The 14977-nt window shown below is 51.6% G+C and overlaps 1 protein-coding gene across 3 annotated transcripts in view; it reads right to left on the bottom strand.

Annotated features, from left to right (window-relative positions):
* LOC139233144 (inactive phospholipid phosphatase 7-like) overlaps positions 1-14184 on the bottom strand; it is a 219933-nt gene extending 205749 nt beyond the window's left edge. The window contains exon 1 of one of the 3 annotated variants that reach the window (XM_070863712.1): positions 13493-14184. In XM_070863712.1, the coding sequence (XP_070719813.1) occupies positions 13493-13961 (469 nt within the window). In that variant the 5' untranslated portion in view covers positions 13962-14184. The remainder of the gene's footprint in view (positions 1-13492) is intronic. The other 2 variants (XM_070863713.1, XM_070863711.1) reach the window with 2 other exon arrangements.
* Between the last annotated feature and the right edge of the window lie 793 nt (positions 14185-14977).

Raw genomic sequence — 14977 nt, 5'->3', positions numbered from 1 at the left:
TCGCAGTGTGGGCTGGTCCGTGCTGCCCCTGGGCCCTCGGCTATCCTGGTAATGTGTAGTGTGATTGTTAAACTTTTTGCTCATAAACCAACCAGCTCTTAATAGCAATGTGTTGCTATGAATTGTTAAGCAAAGAACCCATGAAGCAAATACATCACACTACCCTACCGTTTTTCCCAGGTCCCATCATGAAAGAGGTTTCTACTGCTACACAGTGGATGGCCTGCTCCTGTTCCTAGGTTCCTACAGACCAGGCTGGGACTGGCCAAACCCGTTTCACATAGCACACAGCCGGCAGGCAGAGAGACTTTCCTCCGATCGGGAATAGTGGATGCATTGACAGTCATTTTCCAACATTCCATTGACTCTGGATCAGTTCCTATGGAGTGGAGGGTAGCCAATGTAACCCCACTTTTTAAAAAAGGAGGGAGAGAGAAAGCAGGGAATTATAGACCGGTCAGCCTGACCTCAGTAGTGGGTAAAATGATGGAATCAATTATTAAGGATGTCATAGCAGTGCATTTGGAAAATGGTGATGTGATAGGTCCAAGTCAGCATGGATTTGTGAAAGGGAAATCATGCTTGACAAACCTTCTGGAATATTTTGAGGATGTTTCCAGTAAAATGGACAAGGGAGAACCAGTTGATGTGGTATATTTGGACTTTCAGAAGGCTTTTGACAAGGTCCCACACAAGAGATTAATGTGCAAAGTTAAAGCACATGGGATTGGGGGTAGTGTGCTGACGTGGATTGAGAACTGGTTGTCAGACAGGAAGCAAAGAGTAGGAGTAAATGGAGACTTTTCAGAATGGCAGGCAGTGACTAGTGGGGTACCGCAAGGTTCTGTGCTGGGACCCCAGCTGTTTACATTGTACATTAATGATTTAGACGAGGGGATTAAATGTAGTATCTCCAAATTTGCGGATGACACTAAGTTGGGTGGCAGTGTGAGCTGCGAGGAGGATGCTATGAGGCTGCAGAGTGACTTGGATAGGTTAAGTGAGTGGGCAAATGCATGGCAGATGAAGTATAATGTGGATAAATGTGAGGTTATCCACTTTGGTGGTAAAAAGAGAGAGACAGACTATTATCTGAATGGTGACAGATTAGGAAAAGGGGAGGTGCAACGAGACCTGGGTGTCATGGTACATCAGTCATTGAAGGTTGGCATGCAGGTACAGCAGGCGGTTAAGAAAGCAAATGGCATGTTGGCCTTCATAGCGAGGGGATTTGAGTACAGGGGCAGGGAGGTGTTGCTACAGTTGTACAGGGCCTTGGTGAGGCCACACCTGGAGTATTGTGTACAGTTTTGGTCTCCTAACTTGAGGAAGGACATTCTTGCTATTGAGGGAGTGCAGCGAAGATTCACCAGACTGATTCCCGGGATGGTGGGACTGACCTATCAAGAAAGACTGGATCAACTGGGCTTGTATTCACTGGAGTTCAGAAGAATGAGAGGGGATCTCATAGAAACGTTTAAAATTCTGACGGGTTTAGACAGGTTAGATGCAGGAAGAATGTTCCCAATGTTGGGGAAATCCAGAACCAGGGGTCACAGTCGAAGGATAAGGGGTAAGCCATTTAGGACCGAGATGAGGAGAAACTTCTTCACCCAGAGAGTGGTGAACCTGTGGAATTCTCTACCACAGAAAGTAGTTGAGGCCAATTCACTAAATATATTCAAAAGGGAGTTAGATGAAGTCCTTACTACTCGGGGGATCAAGGGGTATGGCGAGAAAGCAGGAAGGAGGTACTGAAGTTGCATGTTCAGCCATGAACTCATTGAATGGCGGTGCAGGCTAGAAGGGCTGAATGGCCTACTCCTGCACCTATTTTCTATGTTTCTATGTTTCTAAAAGGGCAGATATCCCCACCCATTGCTCCCTCGCGTCTGTTGGTTAGGCTATTTCTGGGCCTATGACACCAAAGGCACAAGGTTAAAATAGGTCTTGTGTCTAAATCAGGCTTCTGTGTGCAGAGGCAGTTTAACGATTGAGAAACAGGACACCCACAGTAGAACATTCGACACTTCTTGCAATAGATAGAGTAAATAAAGAGAAACTCTCTCCGATGGCTGAAGGAGTAAAGATGTCTTACTGCTATTATACAGGGCAGTGGTGAGGCCACACCTGGAATACTGTGGACAGTTCTGGTCTCCTTACCTAAGGAAGGATACACTTGCCTTAGAGGGAATGCAACAAAGGTTCACCTGGGACGAGGGGATTACCCTCTGAGGAGAGATTGAGTAGACTTGGCCTATATTCCCTAGAGTTTAAAAGAATGAGAGGTGATCTCATTAAAACATATAAAATTCTTAAGGGCCTTGACAGGGTTAATGCTGAGAAAATGTTTCCCCTGGCTGGGGAATCTAGAACACGGGGTCACAGTCCATTTAGGACTGAGATGAGGTGAAATTTCTTCACTCAGAGGGTGGTGAATCTTTGGAATTCTCTACCCCAGAAAGATGTGGACAGTTGTTAAGTATATTCAAGATAGAGATCGATAAATTTTGGGGAACTAAGGGAATTAAGGAATATGCGGGAAGGTGGAGTTACATAGAAACATAGAAAATAAATGTAGGAGCAGGCCATTTGGCCCTTCGAGCCTGCACCATCATTCAATAAGATCATGACTGATCATTCACCTCAGTACCCCATTCCTGCCTTCTCTCCATACCCCCTGATCCCTTTAGCCGTAAGGGCCACATCTAACTCCCTTTTGAATATATCCAACAAACTGGATTCAACAACTTTCTGTGGTAGAGAATTCCACAGGTTCACAATTCTCTGAGTGAAAAATTTTCTCCTCATCTCGGTCTTATCCTTAGACTGTGAACCCAGGTTCTGGATTTCCCCAACATTGGAAACATTCTTCCTGCATCTAACCTGTCCAATCCTGTCAGAATTTTATATGCTTTGATGAGATCCCCTCTCATTCTTCTAAATTCCAGTGAATACAGGCCCAGTTGATCCAGTCTCTCATATGTCAGTCCTGCCATCCCAGGAATCAATCTGGTGAATCTTCACTGCACTCCCTCAATAGCAAGAATGTCCTTCCTCAGTGTAGGAGACCAAAACTGCACACAATACTCCAGGTGTGGCTTCACCAAGGCCCTGTACAACTGCAGCAAGACCTCCCTGCTCCTATACTCAAATCCTCTCGCTATGAAGGCCAACATGCTATTTGCATTCTTAACTGCCTGCTGTATCTACATGCCTACTTTCAATGACTGATGTATCATGACACCCAGGTCTCGTTGCACCTCCCCTTTTCCTAATGTCACCATTCAGATAATAATCTGTCTTCCTGTTTTTTGCCACCAAAGTGGATAACCTCACACTTATCCCCATTATACTGCACCTGCCATGCATTTGTCCACTCACCTAACCTGTCCAAGTCACTTAGCATCCTCCTCACAGCTCACACTGCCACCCAGCTTAGTGTCATCTGCAAACTTGGAGGTATTACATTCAATTCCTTTGTCTAAATCATTAATATATACTGTAAGTGGCTGGGGTAGAAGATCAGCCATGATTTTATTGAATGGTGGAGCAGGCTTGAGAGGCCAAATGGCCTTATGTTCTTATGTTTTAATGGCTGAAGGGTCGATAAGGAGAGGGCACAGTTTGAAGGTGATTGACTAAAGACGGCATGAGAGGAAACCTTTTTATGCAGCAAGTGGTTAGGATCGGGAATGTACTGCCTGATAGGGCGGTGGAAGCAGATTCAATTGTAGCCTCCAAAAAGGAATTGGATCAATACTTGGAGGAGAAAAAAATGGCAGGGTCATGGGGAAAGAGCGGGGTGGTGGGACTAACTCTTCGAAAGAACCGGCGCAGACTCGATGGGCCGAATGGCCGCCTTTTGTGCTGCACTGTTCCATGAGTCTATGAAATTAGGAGAAAAAAGTGAAATCCTTCAGCAAGGGAAGGCTCCTTAACACCCTGTTTTAACAAGTTGGCAGAACATGGGAACAAGAGGAGGCCATTCAGCCCCTCAAGTCTGCTCCGCCATTCAATTAGATCATGGCTGATCCGTATCTCAACTCCAACTACCCGCCTTGGTCTATCAATCTCAGTTTTGAAATTTCCAATTGACCCCCACTCAACAGTCTTTTGGGGAGAGAGATATTTTCACTACCCTTTGTGTGAAGAGTTGTTTCTGACATCACCCCCTGAATGGCCTCCTGGTGTCCTGGCTAATATTTATCCTTCAACCAACAACACAAAAAAACAAATTCCCTGGTTATTTGTCACACTGCTGTGTGTGGGAGCTTGCTGTGCGTAAATTGGCTGCTGTGTTTCCTACATGACAACAGTGACTACACTTCAGTGAAGTACCTCAGTAGCTGTAAAGTGATTTGGGACATCCTGAGGTCGTGAAGATCGAGAACCGGAGGACACAGATTTAAGGCGATTGGCAGAAGAACCAGAGGCGACATGAGGAAAAACCTTTTTACGCAGCGAGTGGTTAGGATCTGGAATTCACGGCCTGAAAGGGTGGCAGAGGCAGACTCAATGATGACTTTCAAAAGGGAATTGGATAAGTACCTGAAGGAAAAAAATTTGCAGGGCTACAGGGAAAGGGCGGGGGGAGCGGGACCGGCTGAAGTGCTCTTGCAGAGAGCCGGCACGGGCTCGACAGGTCGAATGGCCTCTGTAATGTTTGTACCTGTGAGTATGCCATTAACCGGTCCAGGCAATGGGCGGCCGAGGGGATCGTTCAGCACGACTGCCTGCCTCTCTTCCGCGCTTTCATCCGGGCCAGGGTGTCCTTGGAGATGGAGCACGCGGTGTCCACCGGTACGCTCGTGGCCTTCCGTGAGAGGTGGGCGCCGGAGGGACTGGAGTGCATCATCACCCCCGGCAACCAAATTTTAATTTGATTTAAGTTTACTAGTAAAAGTTTAATTTGTTCAATGTGTCGGTTTTAGTGAGGAGGCACTAGTATTAATGTCTGCAACAAAATAGTTGTAGAGCTGTTGAGTTGTGAGTGGCTTAGCCAGTCACGTGATGGTCACAAGACTCAATAAAACCCCAGCCAGTTGGGTTCAGGGGATCCACGATGAGGCAGGTGGTTGAACTGGTAATGTGTAATGTGATTGTTAAACCTTTGCTAATAAACCAACTAGTTCTTAATAGCAATGTGTTGCTATGAATTCTTAAGCCAAGAACCCATGAAGCAAATACATCAGAGCCTCGTTCTGTGATTATATATCAATGAATAGAAACAATGGGTTAATGTTATATGTTAATCTGGTTAAAAGCTTTAGTATTGACCAGATTCTACCGAGCGTTCAGTCTCAAAGATCTTTCTTTTTGCTCCCCGGTCTAGTGAAGAGACAGCAGGTCTATTATAGGACACTTCCACCCTGTCTCATATCGGGTTGCATCAACCTGTTTACAGGCCAGTCCAGCTGGTAACAGGCCTCAGCATTACATGTTATTCTCATTCGCCGCATCATGTTGTGGGAGCTTAATGAAAAGCAAACGTGGACCAGTCGAATTCAATCAGTGGAGACTGGAATCAGGTGCCTAGCTGTGAGAGGAATGGGAACCCCAGTTAGCGAGAGCTGGGTGGATGCAGTTTGTCCACAGGCCACTGTACTTGCAGTATCGGGGACACGGATTTGATAGTGACCATCATGCACCTAATCAATCAGCACTTCAGAAATGAGCAGGGACTTATCCATTCATAGAATCACCATCATTGTAGGCGGTCCCTCGTATCGAGCATGACTTGCTTCCACGCCAAACAGGGATGACTTCACAGGTGTTTCAATGAAGGACCTAATGTTCCAGGTCCTGACCTACATCCTGAAAGGTGGAAGATGCCTGTGCGTGGATTTTTTTTAACGTGTGGTGGCCGTTGCAAACCAGCCACCACACGGGCTTAACAGAGCTCGGTCTTGGTCCAGTGGCAAGGGTTAACCTAGACGACTGGAGACCAGCTCTGCTGCACGGACCTAGTGCGCACATCTATTGCAGTGTGGGCTGGCCCGTGCTGCCCCTGGGCCCTCGCCTCTTCTGGGCCCCGATCACGAATCACACAGCACTGAGGGGGGTGTAATTCGGCCCATCATACACGTGCCGGCTCTCTTAAAGAGCGATCCGATTAGTCCCACTCCCCCAGTAATGTATTTGCTTCATGGGTTCATTGCTTAAGAATTCGTAGCAACACATTGATATTAAGAACGAATTGGTTTATTAGCAAAAAGTTTAACAATCACACTACACATTACCAGTTCATTCACCAGGCTCACAACCACCTGCCTCATCGAGGAGCCCCTGAACCCAACTGGCTGGGGTTTTATTGAGCCTTGTGAACATCACGTGACTGGCTAAGCCACTCCCCATTTAACAGCTCAACAAACCTGTGAGCACAGGAGCAGATATTACACCCTAACTCTTTCCCCCATAGCCCAGCAAATATTTTCTCCTTCAAGTATTTATTCAATAGTGGGTACGGTAACATAGTATGCTACTGGACCAGTAATCCAGAGGCCTGACTTAATAATCAGAAACGTGAGTTCAAATCCCTCCACGGTAGCTGGGGGAAACTTAAATTAAGATAATTAAATAAATCTGGAATAAAAAGGTAGTATCGATGATGGTGATCATGAAACGATCAGATTGTTGTTGAAACCCATCTGGTTCACTAATGTCCTTTCTCTGTAATCTCCTTCAGCCTCACAACCCCTCGAGATGTCTGCGCTCCTCAAACTCTGCCTCTTGACACCCCTGATTATAATCACTCAACCCATTGGTGGCCGTGCCTTCTGTTGCCTGGGCCCCAAGCTCTGGAACTCCCTCCCTAAACCTCTCCACCTCTCTACCTCTCTTTCCTCCTTCAAGACGCTCCTTAAAAGCCTACCTCTTTGACCAAGCTTTTGGTCATCTGCTGTCATTTCTCCTTATATGACTCGGTGTCAAAATTATTTGTTTGTCTTATAACACTCCTGCAAAGTGCCCTGGGACGTTTTACTACGTTAAAGGGGCTATATAAATACAAGTTGTTGTTGTTGTTGTTGTTGTTGTTGAGAGACGGAAATCTGCCGCCCTTACCCGGTCTGGACTATATGTGACTCCAGACCCACAGCAAAGTGCCTCTCTGAAATGGCCCAGCAAGGCACTCAGTTGTACCAAACCGCAACGACAAAGTCAACACTGTGGGAGCACCTTCACCACACGGACTGCAGCGGTTCAAGAAGGCGGCTCACCATCACCTTCTCAAGGGGCAATTAGGGATGGGCAATAAATGCCGGCCTTGCCAGCAACGCCCACATCCCGAGAATGAATTAAAAACAACATTTAATTCCCATTTGGAAATTACTATTGAATCTGCTCCCACCGCCCTTTCAGGCAGCGCGTTCCCGATCACAACAACTCGCCGAGCAAAAATATTTCTCCTCATCTCCCAAACATATTTTGAACTCTGTGCTCTCTGGTTACTGACCCACTTGCTAGTGGAAACAGATTCTCCCGATCTACTCTGTCCAACCCCTCACGATATTGAACATCCTAAATGAAATGTTGACGCACTTGAAATGCATTAAACCTGGGACTCCATATTCACTAGAGAGAAAAAAGGGATAATATGCAAATTCAGAAATCTATTAAGAAATTGGATCCAATTACCTGAAGATATTGCGTCTAGCTGCCCTGGTTTGCTTTAGATCAGTGGCCATGGATATAGAAAGTAATAACATTAGCAGTGTACATTTTTACGTGTTTAGGGAGAAGCTGTGCGGGCATTAAAGAGTGAGATATCGGTGCTGAACACCCGGTGTTAGTCACTCCCGGAGTTGCTCACTCCCGGTTTCTCTCACTCACAGAGTTGCTCGCTCCTGGTCGCCCTCACTCCCAGAGTCCATCACTCCCGGAGTCGCTAACTCCTGGTCTCCCTCACTCCTGGTGTCCCACACTCCCGGTCTCCCTCACTCCCGGTCTCTCTCACGCCCAGAGTCGCTCACTCCCGGTCTCCCTCACTCCCAGAGTTGCTTATTCTTGGTCTTCCTCACTCCCGGTTGGGTCACTGCTCCCAGTCTCCCTCACTCCCAGTCTCCTGGTCTCTCTCACTCCCGGTCTCCCTCTCCCTCACTCCCGGTCTCCCTCACTCTGGGCCTCCCTCACTCCCGGTCTCCCTCTCCCTCACTCTGGGTCTCTCTCACTCCCGGTTTCCCTCTCCCTCACTCCCGGTCTCTTTCACTCCCGGTCTCCCTCTCCCTTACTCCCGGTCTTCCGGTCTCCCTCACTCCCAGTCTCACTCACCCCCGGTCTCCCTCACTGCTCCCGGTGTTAGTCTCTCAGTACCTCAGTCAGCTATAACACCACCAGGTGCGCCAATAATGTTTTTTTAATTCATTCCTGCGATATGGATGTCACCGGCTCCATCCCTAATTGCCCTCAGGAAGGTGATGGTGAGCCGCCTTCTTCATTAAGTGTCTCGCTGGGCCATTTCAGAGGTCAGTTAAAAATCAACCACATTGATGTGGGTCTGGAGTCACATATAAGCCAGACCGGGTAAGGACGGCAGATTTCCTTCCCTAAAGGACATTAGTGAACTAGTTGGGTTTTTATGACAATCTGGTCGTTCCATGGTCATCATTACTGATACTGATACTAGTTGCCGTGGTGGGATTTGAACTCGTATCTCCAGATCATTAGCCCAGGCCTCTGGATTACCGGTCCAGTCACATAACCACAATGACATCGTACGCCAAACATGCCTTAAACCTGACCTCAAGAGCACTCTTATTATTGCAAAGCTGTGAAGCATTTCACTTCCTTCACTGGGCGTTTCCTGTAGCATCGCTGAAGAATACCATCAATTCAGAGCAAATCCATGCTTGGCTCAGTGGGCAGCACGCTTGTCTCTGGGTCAGAAGGTCGTGGGTTCAAGTCCCACTCTAGAGACTTAAGCACAAAAATCCAGGCTGACACTCCCAATGCAGTACTGAGGGAGCACCGCACTGCCAGAGGGGCAGTACTGGGGGAGCACCGCACTGTCGGAGGGGTGGTACTGAGGGAGCGCTGCACTGTCGGAGGGGCGGTACTGAGGGAGCGCCGCACTGTCGGAGGGACAGTACTGAGGGAGCGCCGCACTGTCGGAGGGACAGTACTGAGGGAGCGCCGCACTGTCGGAGGGACAGTACTGAGGGAGTGCCGCACTGTCGGAGGGACAGTACTGAGGGAGCGCCGCACTGTCGGAGGGGCAGTACTGAGGGAGTGCCGCACAGTTGGAGGTGCTGTCTGTTGGATGAGATGTTAAACTGAGGCCCTCCTGCCCTGTCAGGTGGATGTAAAACATCCCAGGGCACTATTTGGAAGAAGAGCAGGGAGGGGAGTTATCCCTGGTGTCCTGATCGCCCCACCACTGGCGGCCATGCCATCAGCCTTTAAGCAAGATTCGCTTTAAGCCGCACAGCGCTCTGCAGATCCCGCGCAGCCTGCTCACCGGATTTTCAATAGGAACAACCGCGTACATGCGCTGTATTTGCAATGGGTGGTGCAGCCCCTTGAAGGGGCCACGCACCCCAAAAGAAATTGGCCCAAAACTCTGGAATTCCCTCTCCAGCTCTCTCTCTCTTTCCTCCTTTGTGACACTCCAGAAAACCTACCTCTTTGGCCAAGCTTTTGGCCGCCTGTCCAATTATCTCCTTCTGTTGCTTGGTGTCAAATTTGCGACAGATTCCGCTCCTATGAAGCGTCAGGGGACGTTTTACCACGGTAAACCACTCCATAAATGCAAGTTGTTGCCGAGTGTTGACTCACGAGCAGAATTGCTTGCAGTCAAAGAATCACAGAACTTTATACGGCACAGAAGGAGGCCATTTTGGCCCATCGTGTCCTCGCCGGCCGACAAAGAGCTACCCAGCCTAATCCCACTTTCCAGCTCTTGGTCCATAGCCCTGTAGGTTACGCCACTTTCCAGCACACTTGCATTTATATAGCGCCTTTTATAATGTGGTGAGGGTTTCTGCCTCTAACACCCTTTCAGTCAGTGAGTTCCAGACCCCCACCACCCTCTGGGTGAAGAAATTTCCCCTCAAATTACCTCTAAACCTCCCCCCAATTACTTTAAATCTATGCCCCCTGGTTGTTGACCCCTCTGCTAAGGGAAGCAGGTCAGTCCTATCCACTCTACCCAGGCCCCTCATCATTTTATACACCTCAATCAGGTCTCCCCTCAACCTCCTCTGTTCCAAAGAAAACAAACCCAGCCTATCCAATGTTTCCTCATCGCTAAAATTCTCCAGTCCAGGCAACATCCTTGTAAATCTCCATGAGCAATATAGGGAGGTACCACGGAGTTCCAGGGGAGCCCTTGGTTAAACTGTCCTCCGCTTACTTGCTTATACCTCACGTTGCTGGCGCTAACAGATCGCAGTGGTCTGATTTTAAGGATTTATCCGCCAACAAGTCACAAAGAACGGCCCTTCCCAAAACCCCGAGCCTACAACATTGAGAGCAGCGACCACGAATCGTAGCTACAGATCGCCCTGAGCAACAGGGTCGCTAATTCTGGTTGGACGTTCCCCTGGAGGCTTCATCCCATCCACCCAGCCCAGCCACACAGATGTTTGTTCCCTCATCGCCGATATCTTTATCACTAATAAACCAAAGCGCTGAAAGTAAATGTAAAATACAACACACACACACTTTATTTAATGGCCCCAGTGACTTTTCTACCCCGGGGTTTTGCTGGCCGCACAGTCCAGGAGATTAATCTTCAATTTCTGGGGACTTCAGGGCCAACGCTGGTCGGTTGGCAACAAAGTTCCCTTTCAGATGCACAGCCATCTCACCGGCCATTAAGTAGGTAAAACCGTGCATGCGCCGTACTTTGATTGGGCCGTGCCACCCCTTTAAACAGCACCGACTCCAGGAGTGCGGGAGACCGGGAGTGAGGGAGACCGGGAATGAGGGAGAGCGGGAGTGAGGAAGTGATTGTTACCGGGAGTGAGCGACTCCGGGAGTGAGGGAGACCGGGAGTGAGTGACTCTGGGTGTGAGGGAGACCGGGAGTGAGGGAGGCCGGGAGTGAGGGAGACCGGGAGTGAGGGAGACCAGGAATGATGGAGACCAGGAGTGAATGACTCCGGGAGTGAGGGGCTCCGGAAGTGAGGGACACTGGGAGTGAGGGTGACTGGGAGTGAGGGGCACTTGGAAGTGAGTGACTCCGGGAGTGAGTGAGACCTGGAGTGAGGGACACTGGGAGTGACTAACAGCAGGCATGACCAACTCCGGAGTGAGGGACACCGGGCGTGAGCGACTCCAGGAGTGACTAATACCAGGAATGACCAACTCCAGGAGTGAGGGAGACCGGGAGTGAGGGAAACCAGGAGTGAGAGATACCAGGAGTGAGGGGGATCTGGAGTGAGTGACTCCGGGAGTGAGGGACTCTGGGAGTGAGGGACTCCGTGAGCGAGGGAGACTGGGAGTGAGGGACTTCGTGAGTGAGGGAGACCGGGAGTGAGGGAGATCGGGAGTGAGCGACTCCGGGAGTGAGTGAGACCAGAAGTGAGGGAGACCGGGAGTGAGGGAGACCAGGAGTGAGCGACTCCGGGAGTGAGAGAGACCGGGAGTGAGCGACTCCAGGAGTGAGCAACTTCGGGAGTGAGACTGGGAGTGAGGGACGCCGGTTTGTAAGGAAGACCAGGAGTGAGGGACACTGGGAATGACTGTCTCCGGAAGTGAGGGAGACCGGGAGTGAGGGAGACTGGGAGTGAGCGACTCCGGGAGTGAGAGAGACCAGAAGTGAGGGAGACCGGGAGTGAGGGAGACCAGGAGTGAGCGACTCCGGGAGTGAGAGAGACCGGGAGTGAGGGAGACCGGGAGTGAGGGAGACGAGGAGTGAGCGACTCCGGGAGTGAGAGAGACTGGGAGTGAGGGAGACCGGGAGTGAGGGAGACCGGGAGTGAACGACTCCGGGAGTGAGAGAGACCGGGAGTGAGGGAGACCGGGAGTGAGGGAGACGAGGAGTGAGCGACTCCGGGAGTGAGAGAGACTGGGAGTGAGGGAGACCAGGAGTGAGGGAGACCAGGAGTGAGCGACTCCGGGAGTGAGGGAGACCGGGAGTGAGGGAGATCGGGAGTGAGCGACTCCGGGAGTGAGTGAGACCAGAAGTGAGGGAGACCGGGAGTGAGGGAGACCAGGAGTGAGCGACTCCGGGAGTGAGAGAGACCGGGAGTGAGTGACTCCGGGAGTGAGCAACTTCGGGAGTGAGACTGGGAGTGAGGGACGCCAGGTGTAAGGAAGACCAGGAGTGAGGGACACTGGGAGTGACTGTCTCCGGAAGTGAGGGAGACCCGGTGTGAGGGAGACCGGGAGTGAGGGAGACTGCGAGTGAGCGACTCCGGGAGTGAGAGAGACCAGAAGTGAGGGAGACCGGGAGTGAGGGAGACCAGGAGTGAGCGACTCCGGGAGTGAGAGAGACCGGGAGTGAGGGAGACCGGGAGTGAGGGAGACGAGGAGTGAGCGACTCCGGGAGTGAGAGAGACCAGAAGTGAGGGAGACCGGGAGTGAGGGAGACCAGGAGTGAGCGACTCCGGGAGTGAGAGAGACCGGGAGTGAGGGAGACCGGGAGTGAGGGAGACGAGGAGTGAGCGATTCCGGGAGTGAGAGAGACTGGGAGTGAGGGAGACTGGGAGTGAGGGAGACCGGGAGTGAACGACTCCGAGAGTGAGAGAGACCAGAAGTGAGGGAGACCGGGAGTGAGGGAGACCAGGAGTGAGCGACTCCGGCAGTGAGAGAGACCGGGAGTGAGGGAGACCGGGAATGAGGGAGATCGGGAGTGAGCGACTCCGGCAGTGAGAGAGACCAGAAGTGAGGGAGACCGGGAGTGAGGGAGACTGGGAGTGAGGGAGACCGGGAGTGAACGACTCTGGGAGTGAGAGAGACCAGAAGTGAGGGAGACCGGGAGTGAGGGAGACCAGGAGTGAGCGACTCCGGCAGTGAGAGAGACCGGGAGTGAGGGAGACCGGGAGTGAGAGAGACCGGGAGTGACGAACGGATCACGCACCCACTCCACCCCCCCCCACCCACAAAAAAATGAAAGGGGACATTGCTTGGCCACCCTGCTGGGTAAGGTAGGCTCCGTGGGCCACACAGGCAGGGCAAGCGAGGGGGTATTTCGAGCCATCATTTGGGCCCCCCAACATTACAGAGAAACGAGAGCAACCGACTATGATCGGCCCTTCCAGCATTGCGCCCCCCGACCCCCACCTCCCCCAGTCGTCTTGCGGCTTGATCACTGAACCCCTGATGCCCCCAGCGTGACCTTTGCACCCCGGCCTTTAACCCGCCCGCGGCAGTCGGCTGAGCGGCGAGGCTCGCCTGCCGGAACCCGTGCCGAAATAAATCAGAATGGCCCCCGGTTGGCAAAAGGGGCGCGGGGGGGGCGGGCGGGCGCGGGGGAGGACCCTCCGCCCCTCTTGTATCCGCCTCGCTGCTCGCTGCTCGCCGCCGCCGGAAAAGGTGGGGCAACTCACCGAAGAGGAGGTTGAGGAGCACTTCCTGCCCGACCACCGTGTTGCTCTTGGTCAGGCAGAAGACGGTGCCCCCGATCCAGGGCACGCCGTGGCCCGTGATGCCGATGAGCTTGACCATGGGCCGGGCGCTGCTCCAGGCCGAGGAGCTGCTGGCGCACACTCCCATCCGTTTGGACAGGCAGATGTCAATGGCCAGCAAGGAGTTAATGGCGATCCCCTTGAAGGAAGGGTTCAGCTGCATACAGTCTTCCTCGGGCAGCTGCGTCGACTCCTTGCCATCGCCCGGCAGAGCCTGCTGCTGCTGAGGCTGCTGCTGTTGCTGCTGCTGGCCACCCTGCCCGCCGTACTTCCTCGCCGGACCTCTCCACTCATGCCCGCTCCGCGCCGGCTGGTTGAGGGACAGGAACTCGGGTCGGTTCAGGACATTGTTGCGTTCCTTGGCCCGCGATCTGTTCTGCTGCGCTGGCATGGCGGCTTAGCTTGCTTCCATCCAACCCCTTTTAAACGGGAGATTTAAAAAAAAAACACACACACACACAATTCTTACTGCGGGCAATCGAGACTGGTTCTGCCCTGCTGGCTTTCTCTGCGGGCTGGTTAATTTTAGACTGGAGGGATTGTGAGGCTGTTGACTGTGCAGCTCATCCCAGCTTTGACAGCTGCACATGCTGCAACTGATTGGGATTACGTCCAGCCACACAGCGACTCGATCTGCCTGTGGAAGGGACCAATGGTATCAGAGCAAGGGCTGGTCCCTCGGCCTGTCGTTACTTGCCCGGTTGCAGTGCCCGCAGTGCACCGTGGGTAGTGTAGTTCCGGCTGCCTTTTGAGGCTGCCATTCAGCGACTGGAATCGAAGGTTACCCCGAAAGGCAAAGGCCTTGCAAGAAGTGCCCGGGGGCTGCTTCGTATCCGTGTTGAACACACAACGGTGGTGCGCCTGCCGATTTAAAAATAAACAACAACAACTTCATTGAATCATTGCAATTTACAGCACGGAAGGAGGCCGTTTCGGCTCACCGCGGCCAACAAAGAGCAACCCAGCCGAATCCCGCTTTCCAGCTCTCGGTCCGTAGCCCCAGAGGTTATGGCACTTTCCGGCACACTTGCATTCATATAGCGCCTTTAATGTAGTAAAACATCCCAAGGCGCTTCACAGGAGTGACAAAATTTGACACCAAGCCGCGTGAGGAGATATGAGGACAGATGACTTGGTCAAAGAGGTAGGTTTCAAGAGAGCGTCTTCAAGGAGGAGAGAGAGGCGGAGGGGTTTTGGGAGGGAATTCCAGAGCTTAGGGCCCCAGGCAGCTGAAGACACGGCCGCCAATCGTGGAGCGATTATAATCAGGGATGCGCAAGAGCAGGAGTGCAGAGATCTCGCGGGGTTGTGGGTGTCATGTATTCAATGATCATTGTAACCCATGTAAAAGCTGACCTAAGTTGTACACCTTGAGAACACTGACCACAGGGGGTGAACTTGTGGGAG

The sequence above is a fragment of the Pristiophorus japonicus genome, chromosome 20 (assembly GCF_044704955.1).
Source record: "Pristiophorus japonicus isolate sPriJap1 chromosome 20, sPriJap1.hap1, whole genome shotgun sequence".
In the NCBI taxonomy this organism is placed as follows: domain Eukaryota; kingdom Metazoa; phylum Chordata; class Chondrichthyes; family Pristiophoridae; genus Pristiophorus; species Pristiophorus japonicus.
This window is presented reverse-complemented; position numbering and strand designations above follow the sequence as displayed.